Source organism: Plectropomus leopardus, chromosome 14 (genome assembly GCF_008729295.1).
Source record: "Plectropomus leopardus isolate mb chromosome 14, YSFRI_Pleo_2.0, whole genome shotgun sequence".
NCBI lineage: Eukaryota > Metazoa > Chordata > Actinopteri > Perciformes > Serranidae > Plectropomus > Plectropomus leopardus.
This window is the reverse complement of record NC_056476.1, coordinates 21862850-21879132: the sequence shown is the minus strand read 5'-3', so window position 1 is coordinate 21879132 and position 16283 is coordinate 21862850. Positions and strand designations below refer to the sequence as shown.

General features: G+C 41.1%; 1 protein-coding gene across 2 annotated transcripts in view; it reads right to left on the bottom strand.

Moving 5' to 3' along the window:
* Nucleotides 1–16283, bottom strand: part of prkd3 (protein kinase D3) — a 51251-nt gene that overhangs the window by 22511 nt on the left and 12457 nt on the right. For both annotated transcript variants that reach the window (XM_042500651.1, XM_042500652.1), the window contains exon 3: nt 4067–4205. In XM_042500651.1, coding sequence (XP_042356585.1) covers nt 4067–4205 — 139 coding nt within the window. The remainder of the gene's footprint in view (nt 1–4066; nt 4206–16283) is intronic.

The following is a 16283-nucleotide window of genomic DNA, read 5'->3' as shown; positions in this document are numbered from 1 at the left end:
TTTTACCTTCTAACAATCTTTTTCTCTGTTAAAGCTCATTTTCAGGTCACCTTTTCCTAATTCGTCATTTTTAGGACACCTCTTGTCAAGTTGCTCATTGCTGTTTTAGTCATGTTTTCAAAAGACATCAAACCAGTTTGCTTGTGTGTCAAAGCTTTAAATTATTGAAAGGCATCTGAACGCAGCACAGAACACTCAAAGGGGTTAACTCACTTCTTGGAATCGCTGCTATTAAATCATCTGAGGTATTCATATTTATACAACAACATTAATACCCAAGCCACATTTTTTTCCGTTCCAGAGAAATAGGATGGCTTTTGGGGTGATTTTTGCAGATTGGGTTTCATTTGAAAGAGAAGAAAGAGCTCAAGCAGGTCACATGTTATGGGGCGAACATAGCTCCCTGGCACAAACGCATGAAAGGCGGCATTCATGGGCCTTTTCACACACGGCTTTCAAAACAACTGGCTGCTTCTCAGCAGCCGCGGCGTTATGTAATGCTCGTCGTGCAAATTAGCATCAAACAACACCAAACATAAACTCAACGCGTTGTTTTTCGCAGCACTTCTCACGAGCGGAGAGGCTAACATGAATGCGCTATCTGTTTGCTTTGAGGCGGCAGAGTTTCTATTTGGAGGCCACAAGTTTCCATCTGATAAAAAACAAGTTTGCCATTATGACAAACAGAAGATATTGTAAAATATCAATTTCACACTGCCAGCAGTGGTGAATGAGGAGCTTGTGGGTGGGAATTTTTAAGGGAGTGAAAAGGAGAACAAAGGGACAATCGGTCAGGCCAAGCCTCAAACCTCATGGGCCGAGATGGCCTGCGCAGTGTCCACCGTGTCCGGGGCGCCCCGCACATCAGAGCATGTTTACACTCGGCGGGTCTACTACAATCACTTACTGCAGGGAAAACAAACCCTCTTCTTTGAGCCCACAGCCAAGAAAAAGCCACTTCTGCCTCCCTCTCTCAGCAAGAGAGATATTCAGACCGTCCCTCTCCCACAGCCGCAGAATCCAACAACAGGTTGGTTAAGGAAAACTGAACGGAAGATGACAGGAGACAAATTGCGGGGCGGTAAAAAAAAAAAAAAAAAAGCTCATATTTTCTCTGAACCAAATGAAGGGCTTGGGAACGCGGATCTCTCAGCTCGTGTTTCTCAAACAAAGATCAAGTGTCTGACACGCAAAGCCCCTCTCGTGGAGAAAGCCAAGTTTATTGAGTGTTAGTTGAAATTAAAAAAAACAGCATGTGTGTTGCATGTGTAGCAAATCTGAGATCTTCTATGGCGGTTTTTATCAGGTATATCTGAGGCTATAAACTGTCAAGCCCCACTGCTGGAGCTTACACCTGCGGATGGATTTGTTGAGGTAGGAGGGATTAGAAAGAGGGAAAGCAAGGCGGTAACGAGAGCGACAAAGACTGACACAAAAGGGAGCGCAAGACAAACACAGACAGTCAGAAACAAAAAGAAGGAAGTTCTCCAGTCTTTAGTCTACATTCCTCAGCCCTGATGCCTGCAGTATCCTCAGATCCTGAACCTATACAATCATCCCCAGTCTAAATCCCCGCAAACAATACTCTCAGCCCAGGAGAGAGGGGGAGATATTCGGCACAGGTGGTGTCAGGTGCTTCCCAGTGGAGACAGATGGAGCAGGAGAACAGATTAGAGCCGAACAGATACTCTAAGCCGTTTGTTGGTCTCTGCAGTGCACAGGAAGATGAATCATTCATCGCAGGAAATGACAGAGAAAAACCAAACACACTAGAAAAGGTGGACACTTTGATGGAAACTTTGATGAGGGAAGAGAAAACTAATTTATCACAATATAAAAAATAAGTGAGTGGAGTTTTGGTGATTCAGTTACAGTCATTCAACAACAACAACAACAACAACAACAAATTATCCAAGAAAAACATTTCATTTCAGCAGCGAAGGACTCTGACCCACTGAAGTGCCCTTGAAGAAGACGCCACAGGCTGTGTTTACTGGAAGGTGTGTCAACTATGACTAGACGCAGAAAATGGAACACATGCAGCTTCCTCCAGTTTATTAGTCTTAGACCATTGTTTGGACTTTAACACACTTGGTTTTGTCCTGCTTGGTAGAGTTTTATGTCCATTTTCCTCCTGTTTTGGAAGTCTAAAGAAGCAAAACCTTAAGTCCAAGGTTCATTGGACAATCTTTGCTAGTGATTTAACTGACATGAGCATAAGAGGATAAACAAGAAACTGTCCAGAGTGACCAATTACAACACTTTTTTTTCCACTTTTCTACATATTAGGGTTTGGTACTGTTCACATTTGAACCAATGCCAGTACCTCTACCCAACAGTATCTTTTTTCAGTCCTTTTCTGTCCCTGTAGTACCAAAAATTAAATTTTTGAAAAAGCTGCAGTGGTGACATAGACTAAAAAGCAATTCTGCTCCTCTCATTTATCACTTACAGAGCTAATCTTTTGTCTCTGTCCGTCTGTCTGTATGTGTGCATGTGCATGTGTGTCCGCTTCTATAGCAGTGATACGAGACTGTAACTAAAATAATATAGAAAAGGGAATCGACCAGACGCCAGGACTATTGTGGCAGATCGGCGCTGCAGCAGTCAGGTACTTGTGCCTCCTGTTTGATGTCATATCAGACGGCTCAGAAAAGCTCTGCAGCCGGCCTCGAAGCTTCATGGTTGGCTTGTAAGCTGCGAGGCACTTTGCTGCCCTTCCACCTCTTAACCAAACCGAGCGTTCTCACCAAGATGCAGGTATTGGCATCTGGCATAAATGGACTTAAAGTGAATCAGTATTTGGTAATACTAACATTATTCAAACCCTTAAAAGAATCGTGTTCTGAGCCCATTCATTTGATCAGTATCTATAACCATTTATGCTGTTGAGGGTTGCGGGGGGGCTGGAGCTTATCCAAGCTGACCTTGAGCTAGAGGCAGGGCACACTCTGGACAGGTCGCCAGACTATCACAAGGCAGAAACATAGGGATAGACAACCATTCATGTTCACATTCACACCTACGGCCAATTTAGAGTCACCAATTAACCTGCATGTCTTCGGACTGTGACACGAATCCAGAGAACTGTAGGAAAACCAACGCTGACATGAGGAGAAACTCCACACAAAAGGGCCCAAGCCTGTTCGGCAATACTGCTAAGCACTATAAAACCGCAACGCCATCAGTACCCAACCACTGTAAATACACAGGTCAGATATGTCACAAATCTTCTGCTGTGTTTCTGTCCCGTAATTCAAAATAAGCATTTTTCATGTAAGCAGCTGATATGAAGCTACTGCTTTCAACAGCTAATAAATATGTCCCAATACCCCCCTGACCCTACGCCCTTCATGAAGATATCCAAATAACTTTGGCTATCTCCTCTGAATATCTTAGATTTTCATATTAAGAGGTTTAAACTCTTGAGACTGTGTGATTTAAACCTCTTGTTCATTTTGTACTTTTGAATTTGCCAAGAGCAATAGTCCACAAAGGTCTGTTGAGTCAATGTTTTTTTTTTCTTTCACAAAAATGCTAAGTAGTGATTCATTCTAGTACTACTTTGTTCACCAGGGTGTCTACATGTATTAGACGCTTAAATTTAATGCTTTTTCATGCTTTTCAAGATCATTTTTGACCAAATTTAAGAATTTTGGACAAATCATAATTTACTTATTCAAGCATTGCAGGTCAAGTTCAGTTAGATAGTATGTGCCAATGTGGCCCTGTGCAGAGGTAGGCTTTATGTAGAAAAATAGATTTTAGAATGAGTTAATCTACATTTTGCAAACAGATAGAAAGAAAGAATTAGGTTCAGAAGTAGGTTTAACATCAGAAATGTGGAGTTTCATGCAGAAGAGGCTGACTCACTTTGACTTTGACTATAAATTAATAGGTGGATAAATAAAAACATATTAAATGTTTATGGCAATTCAGACCTAACAAATTTAAATGTTCACGTTCTAGTTAAACTGGCATGCTGGAGAAAAACAGTGTGCAACAGCCATGTAACACAAGGTGAGACAGTATGCATCCATGTATAGTTCCATTGCAGTCTACATACCAGAGAGCACCACCTCAATGAGGTCTCCTTCATGGATGTCCTCTGCCGAGGTCAGCCTCTGCAGGATGTTTTCGTCATTTAAGTCGTGGCGGAACAGCAAGATCTTGTCGTACATGCCAAAGAAGCCGCACTCTGGGAACTGCAGAGAAGAAGAGATACATGAGGGAAGATATTAGCGAAGTTCTAAGCATGATAAATAATGACAGATGTGATGTGTGAGCAGAAACTGTAATGTTAATGCACTGTGGTGTGTCCAAATCTGATACAGCAAATAAGAGACAAAGAATGATCTGTTTCATAGTAAACCTCCAGTAAATACACACAGGCACACACATACAGTTATATTACGTCATTTCCAGTGGCTTACTTTGCCATCAGTATGGGGAGTATTTTGAACCTAGTGGCTCAGGAAGAGAGGTCCTGCTCAGACGTCCTTTCCTCCCCTCACACTATAAAGCAGGAGGAAATAACACTAAAAGGACCCTTCAGTGAAGAAGAAGGAAGTAATGCATTAGTTTTATTGTTTAATAAGTGTACACAATGAAAAAGTCAACTGGATCCAGCAGGGCCAAGACCCCCAACTCAGCAGTCAACGTCACTGCCAAGCCAAACTAAATCGAGACAAGCCGGGACTGACCTGGAGCTGAGTGCACCTACGTAAAGTCATGTGATCGAGGAAGGGGGCGGAGAGGAGGGTGGGTGATGGGGAAGCAGGAGGAGGAGGAGGAGGTAAACATCCTGAGAGGAGTAGAGGAGAATCAGCGTGCAGGAAGTGCAGCGCCAGTCAATACTGAGTCACTTCCTGTTCTGAGGGCAGCACATCGCCTCTTAGAGAGCGATGTTCTTGACACGAGGAAAGGGCAAAATTAAAACAACAGAGTATATATGCAAATATCTGTTGTACACTTAAAATTGAAGCTTGCACATGGAAGACTTCTGTTTTGAAGACCAGCTCTCCTGTTCTGCACAGCATCACTTTGCAAACCTGACAGTACGGAAATAGCAGATCAACAGTAGATGGATGTTCCGAGCTGTCCTGCATGGTTTGTATCAAAGTGCGAAACGGGGCGCAGTAATTTTACACTGTGGTTTGAGACCAGTCTCAGTGCCAAGCGGACTGGTACTGGAGGATCCACCAGCTGCTTCCCCCTGAACCAGGGTCACGCACAATGGGCCACATAGAACAATGCCATCACGACCCAGGAGCACCTGGGGCTGGCAAAGCGTCTGGGCACGGGACGCACAAGACACCTGGAGCCCCTCGACTGCCAAGAAACACAGATACAGAGACAGAAAAGACAGATTGATGGCTCAGGAAAACACGGGTGTATCAGATGACTCATGTCAACAAAGCCAGAAGAATGAGGCGTCAGAGGGCAAAAATTTAATTCTGCACAGAAACTGATGATTGCTGCAGCCTGATCTGGTCTTTTAGGCAGCAGATTGAGCCACTGGTTGGAAAGAGAGACACTCCAACACAGGACCAGGTCTCCCTTTTTCCCAAGTTACACTCTTATCTCCCAATGGAGGAGAGCAAGTTCCCTTCAGGGATCAATAAAGTACATCATAACACATAACATGGCTTCTTGTGGGTTTTTCCCATGAACAATCCTGCTTAGAATAGCATGAACTGTCTATAGGTTCACTCTAAGAAAAAAGAACACGCTGCTGAAGCATCAATATTCCTCTGTGCACATATTATGCAACAGTTGCATTGCAGAGGCTGTAATGTAAAGCATGCTGGACCAATCAGTAACCAGGATTTTGTTTCTGGAAAGACTCACTGCTGTTGAGTGTTCCAGATGTGATATTAAATATCCAATTCACCTCCAGTATAATGGGCTGAAGGTAGATTACTCACTGGCAGATATCTTAAAACCCAAATTATTTGCATTGCTCATTTCTACTAGGGATAATTAGGAAAAATAATGTGTTCTAATGTAATTTGGGTGGACCCTCTGAATAAATATGGCAATTCAATTTTAAGGGAATGAGAGTGCTGAATTACTGCATTATTTCCATCTCCAAATTACCCCAATAAATGCTTGAGTGACCAATGCCAAAAGGGAGCACTGAGGTTGTGTGAGGTTAAAGCTTGTATATATTATGTAAAATTATGGACCATATGTTTTGTTTTGTTGTTGTTGTTTTTTTAATATAATTGGATTATTTGTTTTTTTAAAGGCCCATTCAAGGTCCAATTCATTGGAAAGCTTTCGACAATAGCTGCACAATGTACTGACATACACTCAATGAATATGGGGTGTGATATCGGGGGGTTGGTCATGGGCCACCAATCTATATCTAATATCTACTTGCTTGGCACAGGGGATAAGTTTCATTTGGTCGTGACGTGACGTTAAAACATTACAGCTAGAGGTCATGAAATCCTACACACTAGGCCTTTGATCTGGCCTTAAAGGTATCTGCTGGTACTAACCATGTCGGCGGGAAGGGAGCTAAATAATTCTCCAAAGTTAGGCGAAATTTTGTTGAGGAACAACTTAACTCACTTCACGATATCTGAATGAAAATGTGTTTTATGGGTAGCAACTATAGTCTCCCCTAAACTTGATGCCTTGTTCTCAGTAAAAGTTTTGGTTCTTGTTTGTTCCTTCCTTTATGTTTTAGTGTCATATAATGTTGTTTTAATGCCATTTTAAATGTATGCACGGCTGTATGCAAGCGTATGGTGTATGGTGTGCACTGAGTATAAATGTATGGGTGCATGTGTGTACGTAGAAATTTATTATTTTGTTTAAGTTTATATATTTTTCTCTTTTATTACATAAGGTTAATAGATATAGATATAGTTCTGCCATCTTATTATGAATTCTGCATTTATTCAATACTTAACTTTGAGCATGAATGTTTAACCCAATTTACAATTTACGTATTAGTCTATACACATCAGATAATAAGTAATTAATTGTAAAATAAGAAAACATGTAATATCAGTATGCAATTACTTAACTCTAACATTGACATAGTAATAATTCAGTTATGGCTTTTGGTTTAAGTGTGCCACCCCGAGATCTACAGTGGCCTCATCTGGCCACCCCATGATAAATTTCTGGTAGCGCCACTGCATACTCTCAGTCACACAGATGCCTCACCACCATGATGCTGATGAGTTGATAATGCTGTGATGCAGACTCGAAGTAAGCCTTCGCAAACACTGTGGGCCTGTGGTGTGTTTGAGTGTTCATGTGTTTTTGCCAAATGAGGATATTTTGTGACAACAACTCATCGTATAGAGACACCCTCATCCTTCCATGTGTTAAATAGGAGTCTACCATCAATCAATCTGTGTGGAGATGATCTCCGCTGCATCAGAACTATAGCAAACCCAAACATGAGAAGCTAACAGCAGAAATATTTGCTCTGATTGCAACACATGGCACGTGCCTGTAAAGTGGAACATTTCCAACTCACCCCCTCCGCCTGACATACCTATTTCCTAGACCCTATCACCCTCTAAGGTGATTAATATTATATGGCTCAAACCAACACCACGCTGGGGGGGGGCATCCTTCCTGAGCCGGCTGCAGTGTCACAGTGAGGTTTTCCTCCACTTGTCTGCTCTCGAACCCTGCACGCACATGGGTCGATGCCCATATCGAGCCAGCTGGAGTCAACTCCTCTTGGCACCCTTCTGCAACACTTTCCACTGTACAGAATGGGTCCCATTCCAGAGCAGGAGCATCTGCAGGCCCGCACGTAATGGCTGCGAGGGCAGAGGACACTACTTTTTTCCATGCCCCAGTAAAGCAAGAGGAAGCCAGAGGTACAAGAACAATAGTTTGGCTGGTTTAGGACACATTTAAACAGTATGTTGTTCAGATCACACTGATAAAGTGATAATTGATGGCTAACCTGTGGGTGCATGCGCGCTTAAAGCCTTTTCGCACAAGCTCCCAGCATGCACACATGTAAAAACAAACCTCCACATATGTTCCTTTGCACATATGCACCCTCACACACCATCAGCCACACATGCTACTGCATACATCTCAGAAGCCCATAGTGACTAAGCATGTCTTTTGTCATCTTCAAACGCAAATCCATTCAGCCGAGCAGCCGCGACCACACACGCACACCAAAGACCCCAGCGCTGAGGAGCTGTGTGTGAGGTCCACAAGTCAGGCTGGAAAGACGAGTGGAAAGGGGCTTTGCAGTAGTAAGCTTTTGTTAAACGAACTAATCCGTCATTGATATGCTAAATCCTGTTATAAGGAAGAGAGTGAGAGGCAGGAGAGAAGAGGAAAGAGGGGACGTGATGCGGGGGGAGAGAGGGCCAGTAAGAAGGACAGATCTGAAATATGGTCCTATTTCATTGGGAGCCAAAAACAAATTACCTTAAGACAGCCACGAAAAAATGGTCTAGTTTGAATAACAGAGTGTGCCATTTGGCATTGAAAAATATTGATGCTTTCTCTTGTATAGCTCGTCCTATCGGCTGCATTGTGAGGCTCAAAATGATAAATTAGGGAAATGTGACAATGTGACATTAAAACCAAGTGAAAAAAAGCTGTGTCTTGTTCTGAATGTTCTGCTGAATTTCTTCAGGAAAATAACACAAAACCAACGTGTGAAGGCACTCAGACACGGGGGACAATAAAAGGCTTTTGTCGGAACAGAACAGCGCTCACATGATCCTGCGGTTAGACATTTGTGTTTCTGTGCATGTGTGATGTGTAGCTGAGGTGGGTGGCAAAAGGGAAGCAGTGTTGAGAGCGGTGCAAAGGCTCTGACAGATGGCCATGTGATTACTGTAAGGAAAAGTATGCTGCCTGACCTCAGGCTGCCTCACACCTTTATTAGTCTGGCAACAGGCCAGACAGATGTGGAGGACAGTAACAGTAAATCTTCCTGCTCCACATCAGTCTGCAAGAGCTAAAGGTTGTACATGCATGTGCAGTTAAGTAAACAATGATATTCGTTAACCCTTTGAAACCTGAACTGACCCCAGTTTTCTTGTGCTGCATTTAGATGCCTTTCACAAGCTGTTTAACCATTTGAAACCTGAAAAAACTTGTTTTGATTTTTTTTGCTTTGATATCTTTCTTATTAGAAAAGAAGTGAAAATGCTTTTTAGGGTCATGTACACATATGCGGATTAATCTTTTCATCACTTGGGTCTATAAAATATCAGAAAAAAGTAGTGTTGCTCCAATTCCCATACCAGTAATGGGAATGTCTCCGATACTGCCAAAGATGCTGCATCAGTATTGGCAAGTACACAAGTCAATGCACCAATCTAATACCACATTATTTATTACTTCATACCGGAATAAAACGTCTGCTCTCCTGTAAATCAATTATTCTTTGCCACCCTAAAACTGTATTCTACAAAGCAAGTTGTGCTTTCATTATCTGTATGCCATGTTGTTTTGTATTTTTGTATTTATGTGTATTTATGTGAAACAGATGACGTCCTGGGACGCAACACAAGTATCAGATTTTTTTTCAATAAAGCTGAATCAAATCAAGTCAAAAGCCACACAACAATGATAGCAATCACTTTAAGTCCTTTCAGGGTTAGTAGTATACAGCTGTTGATTTTGGTTTTTTTTTAATGCAATGCTTTCAGATCAGTACTCGGTATGGCACTCGCACATTCAGGTACTGGAATTGGTATTTGGAAGGGAAAAAATGGAATCGAAATTCTTCTGAAAGTAATAAACAAATGCTGCAACGGTTTCATAAAGCTCAAAATGACGTAGCTTGCTTTGTTTTTCAACCAACAATCCAAAAAGAAATTCAGTACATCATTTCATAACGAGGAAAAGCAGAAATTTCACATTTGAGAGGCTGGAACTGGAAAATGTTGTTTGAAGCGTTCAGGTCAGCCCTTACAAGCCAAAAGCTTCAGTACTTCTAAGCTTCAATTGTTGCCATGGTAATCAATGTCCAAATCAATATTCCAATGCTCTATTTTTCCATTACTCCAAAAATCCCAAATAACCATAAATAAAGAAACAGAAATCCAACAGAATTCATTATGCATCAACATTAATTATTAGTCATTCTGGACAAATAAAGGACAAGGACAAATAAACTTGGTGACAGGCCAAGTTCCTTGGAAAATCAATCTAATGTTATTGCAACCTGGATGCTGACAAAGTCTCTATTTGTCATGTCATTTGACAAAACTGACACCCTTGTTCGGGACAGCCCTATACAAAACAACTTAAACAATAAATAGATTATCAAAATACTTGTTTTCTGTGGATTTTATTTGATTAATCCACTATTCCTTTCAACTCTGCACTGATGAATTTAAACGGCGTCTTTTTCTTCTCAGTTTTCAAAGTTAGCCTTTCACCCACAGCAACACAGCGTTTTAGGGTGCCAACAATGGATCGTTTCATAAACACTCTTCAAAGCGAACGCACTTGAAAACGCCAGTTTTGTAATTCCGTGTGATTGTCATGTGATCTCTGGCATCACAGTGTTATGTGATTTGTTTTTGATAATCCTGATTCACTGGCCTGAAGTATGCCATTCTTCATTTTTACCCAGTGAGAAACTAATGTAACACAGCCAGATGCACAGTGTATAAACCTTAAGAGAGCAAATCAGCACAACTATTAGTTTAGAAAAGGGAAAACATAGTAAGCTGTCAATTTGAATTTACATTAAAAACACCAACCAAAGGTTTTCACTATTTCAGTTTGTTGACCTGATTTTTCCCAAACACTTATGATCTAGGTGTCATGCTATGAGACATTACTGAACATACAGCTCTTTTTTTACCCGGTATAGTAAATGTTTTGCACTTATCTATTGCTTTGGCGTTTATTTCTCCAGTGCACCGGGAGAAATAAACCTACAAAATGTTACGGAAACCATAAGGCAAGTTTTCACCCTTGAATCCAAAAGTTCAGCTGAGAAACTGTGTTGAAGTCAATAAGTCTCTCACTCAGCACCTGATTCTGAGGTGCCTGTAAAAATGTACTTTTACAGTGTTAAGAGTGCAGAGCAGAGGATTATCTAACCTCTCTGCAAATGGCAAACATTCAAGATTTTCATCAAGGTGACAAGTTCTCGTGAAACACTGAACCAGAGTCAGGAGGCATGGGGCCGTTGTTCCTTTAGCTTGAGGTGGCGAGATAAAGACCGTCACAAGGTCAGCAGGATAAAAGGTGCTTTTTCTCACTAGATAAATAAGTCCATTGACTGATAATCCTGCAACTTTTTAATGGTGCCATGACATAGATCACACTCCACCGAAGAGACAAAATGCTAATTTCTCTTTGTTTCTGTTGGAGGAGAGCCCTTCCAAACTCCTTAAAACAAGACAAATAAGAGGAAAGTTGGCTTTAATTACATATACATTCAAACTTGGTAAATAACTGCAAGCCTGACTTGATGAGTTTAGATGTACAGCACATTTAATAGACAACATGTGGTGAATGCTCCACAGTAAGTCATGAAACCATAAGTTCCACTCAGCCATAGCGAGGCCTTCACAAATAGGAAAACACTTTTTTATGTCAAAACAATGGGGAAACCATTGTTTGACTTTGAGGTGTATGTAAATGCCCACAATAGAGGAAAATATACTTCAAGAAGTCGTCAAATGAATGCATTGGAAAATCCAATTACGTGCTCACACGGACCTTCGAGGGGGAAACTGTGTAATTACTTTGTTCGAGTCACATCAAACACGGTGTGGAAAACTGTGTTAATTTATTAAAGTCAACAGTGGAACTGTGTTTGTTTTCATGACATATTATTAATGTAATACCAAACTAAGTTTTCCACCCAGCATGGTACAAGAGACACATGCACAGCAAATTACACAATGACTAGAAGTGGGCAAAAACGTAATTCATTTGTCACTTGGAGTGAGGCATCAAAAGAAGGGCACACTGGAAACACTGCTTTTCCATTCTCTTGCTCAGCGTTAAGTGTTTTTGGTCCTCCATTAACAGTTTCCATACAATTTGGCTCCATGATTTATAAATAATTTACTTTGATGGCACAGATGTCTTTGTTGTAATGTATGTATGAAGTAAATTCAATGTAAACATCTACTCTACCAGGAGGGTCAATGCTCCAAACCGAATGACCTGACTGGAATCAGCAGTAAACAGAAAATCTTACACGGTGCTACAACAACCACAAGAGCACACAAAGACCAGATTACTATTTAACCTGCTGTGACCTTTAGAGACAAAAAATGATTGCTAATAAGAAAATAAAAGTAGAGCTGCAACAACTGACTGACTTATCGATTAGTTTTCAACTTTTAAATTAAGTAACTTGATAATCAATTCATTATTTAATAACTTTTCCAAAAAAATAGTCCAAATTCTCTGATTGCAGCCTCTTAGATACAGATATTTTCAGGTTTCTTTATTACTCTATGAAAAAATAACTTGTGGAGAAAACAAGACATTTCAGGATGCCATCTTGGGATCTGGGAAACACTGATCAACATTTTTCAACCTTCTCGGAACACACAGCTAATCGATTAATCTAGAAAATATTCAACAGAAAAAAATCTACAAAGAAAAGAAGTTAGTTGCAACCCTAAATTAAAGCTTCTATAACCTCATATGAAGCAAGGAATAACGGTGCTGTTTGAATTAAAACATACAAGAGAAACATTTTGGGATGCAACACACATTTTACGCCTGTTTACGTCTGGTATTAATGTGCATTTTCGTGATCCAAACGCAAGCGGACAGCTAAGACAAACTGCAATTCACACCTGCGTCCACATATTACATCCACACTCTCACTACTTGCTTCACTAGCATGCTTGTTCATCATGTTAGTGGTTATGTAGGCACAGCTGGAGATATCGCAAAATGTGAGACAGCCATGCATCACTTTTGCCTCCTAAAATGGGCATGTTCTAGAGCGTTAGCACGCTGCCACCAAAACAATCACCACATCCTGCACTGGTGACGTATTTTCCTGTTAACGTGCTTGTTGAGGATGCATCAGGAGGTATTAGATATGTGGTTTATTTGTCCCAGAGCACCTCAGAAAGGGGTTTGAGCAATCGGACCACAGCGCAACATTGTGGTACTTGCGTTTTGCGCTGTCCACCCTTGATGCAATCACCCAAAGCGCATGTTAATACCAGGTGTAAACGGGCTCTATGACTTGAGGAAAGATGGCAATAAAATTGGTTTCAGAAACAAAAAACACACAGTAACAGAAACTGACTGACTTGGAAAGAAAACAAATTTAGATAGACTGATACTTTATTGTCATTGCATATTGAAACATAATGATATTTGGTGGGCAGCAACCACTCTGTTTAGCAGCATGAATAAATGACAATGCTTATTTTATTTTTACATGAACATATAACCAAAAACAAACAACAATAAGGATCCCTTGAGTTAAGGTGAATATGGGGTTGTTACTATGTTGTGTACTAAATGGGGCATTTTTTATTTGAATAATACTTGTTACCTCTTTCTAGGGGAAAAGCTCTGTAATGGAAACACTAAATTTCTAACGTATGTCAAACAATCCTTTGCAACGTATGTACTTCAACTTCTTTTTGTCAGCCAATATATAAGCCAATGCCTCTAAATCATTGGTCCAGTTCTGATTTTAATGAACTTATCCTTGGAAAACATGAGAGCTTTACTTCCTACAGGTGAAACTTTAAAAAAAATTAGAGAGCTTTGTGATGCAAACGGACAGCATCTACCACACCATACACTGCTCTATTCACTTAGGTATTTTAAATGATTTTGCAGCGTGTTACAATATACTGCAGATCTACTGACCACTATCCATGATGAGTCAAGCAACTGCATATCGTCTTCCCTTCTGCTCTGCAGCCAGGGCATGAAAAGAAAGGCCAAGATGCATGCTTCATTTCAATGGTACATTATATAAAACTATTTGCTCCTCCGTTTGCAGGAGCAGGCCAAGAAAAACAGACTACAGCTGGAGGCAGAAAGAAAGAGCAGGAGGGGGGGCTTTGTGTAGCTCACTGACAAAGCATTACCCTCATATGGTTTATATTCCAGCAGGCATCTTTGTACACTTCCAGGATCATGCAAACTCATCCCATCACTCTCCGAAGTCAAGTCAGCGTCTTTTCCACTGCAAAAGGAAGACTCTGCTCAGTGCAACCGACTGAAGCCGCCACATGCAGCGGAAAGGAAACTCATTTGGTGGGAGAGCGGCAAGAAAAGCTGTGACTTTCTCACTCTACGGGCTGACTAACTTGTTTCCTTCCATGTGGCAGAGCATGGCTCATGGTTCATTCATGGGTTTTTACTGCATGAGGCTGTGTCATCGTGGAACGCGGTGGTGTGTGTCTTCAAAACATCAGATCCAGACCGAATGACATCTTCTTAAAGTTTAAGCCGAGCGTGCAATAAAGGCTTTACTTGAAATACATCTGGCGCTACAGTCAATTTCAATGTGCATCTCACCGTAGCAATGCACTTTCAAAACTGTGACACACCACACAAGCTGAAAATTGACACCATCACTCAACTTCATGCAGCTGCTTTGCAGACAAGATGCAGCAGCTTAATTTACAACTTATTGTTTGAGCAAAATCTCACCATTTTGTCTTTGTCCTGCGTGTTTCAGAATAGTGTGAACACTGCAGCCTGGCTGAGGTATAGCTGACTCATAAGATGAGAGACACATGGGTTTGAAAAAGTGCCAAGTGTTCATATACAATTAATTCACTTCTGGTTTCCTTCTTACTGAAAGCTGAGAGCTGCATATGTGTGTGATTGTGTGTGTATCTCCATTTCTGGTGCAGACAAGGTGGAATCACAACTCTTAACCGCCGAGCTCAGGTCCAGGGCCTTGTCCAGACCACAGCGTATAGTAGGAGACTCTCCACCTGTCATCCTAGACCTCTCTCAATCATCAAGAGACGCTAACAAAGCTATACCGCTTACCCAATTTACATCAACCACAGTGGCTGATGGTTTCCAGCCAAATCTTTTCCTGGTTTTACAAAACGTTCCTTTCCAAAGAAAATCCCGCAATTATTTCACCAAGCTTTTGATGAGCTGAATCCAGAGAAACAATACTCCTCTGTGGTCATTTGGCCTGAGGTAAAAAAAAAAATGGAGTGGAGTGGAGTGGAGATAATGGTGATGAGGTCAGTGTTTGGTTGCTCGCCACTGTATCCCCAATGAGAGCCAGGTGGCTTTTGGCCGAATAGCAGCATTGGTTGTTTTTTTTTTTTTTTTTTACATACATGACATCTCTCTTTGATGACAATGCACATGCATGGGTGCATATGCATTGTCTGTGTGTGTGTGTGTGTGTGTGTGTGTGTGTGTGTGTGTGTGTGTTTGTGTGTGTGTGTGTTGCATACATATAAGAAATATTCACACATGGTCCTCACTGTAAAGGGTTTCCATTACAGATTTGTGCAAAACTTAAGCGATTTATTTTCCAAATGACGATAAAACATAATTGCAGGATGACTGCGTTTTCACTGAGTGATGTTATGTGACTCCTCCTCTCATGATAATATTTCAAGAAGCAAGGCGATGAAAAACATTTGTAGGTTTATTTCTATTGCAGTCACCAAACTTGCCGAAATTTGCATTGTTACAGCAGCGAGGTGTGTACAAGATAAATGGTAAAAAAAAAAAACAAGATGCCAAACTCTGCAGTTAAAACACCAATTGCACATGGACATAATTGCACATTGTGATAAAACTCTGCATTACAAAGATGCAAATACTTTTGAAATTGGTTCCACATGACCAAAGAAAACACAGGAAAAGAACATTTTATCTCTAGAGCTAGAAAACCTACAACTACCAGAAGGCATCATGCAGACACTCCCTCTGGTGGGTGACGTAACGTGGACTGGTCCATGTGAAACAATGGCAATAAGAAACAAGAACCGCTGACAATAAGAAACTGCTGAAGTACAGCCTGTAGTTGGAGCAACAGCCCCAAGAGCCAATGAAACGCCTCCAAATGATGTAATATAAATCATTTACGGGGGTTGAGGAAGGATATCTAGGGAATGGTTAGATGCAGGAAAGTCTACCACTGTTAATCTACACATATTACCCACATTGCCTTGATACAAAGTTGTTTGAAAATTGGCGAAGTATCCCTTTAACAGTGTCCAGGGGCCTAGCAGAGAAGAGGAAGGCTGAGTCACAGGATCTAAGGCCTCTCAGGAAGAGAGCAGTGTGATCTAAGACATGCTTGGCCAGGCCCCCGCACACTGCTGATGAGTTATAGC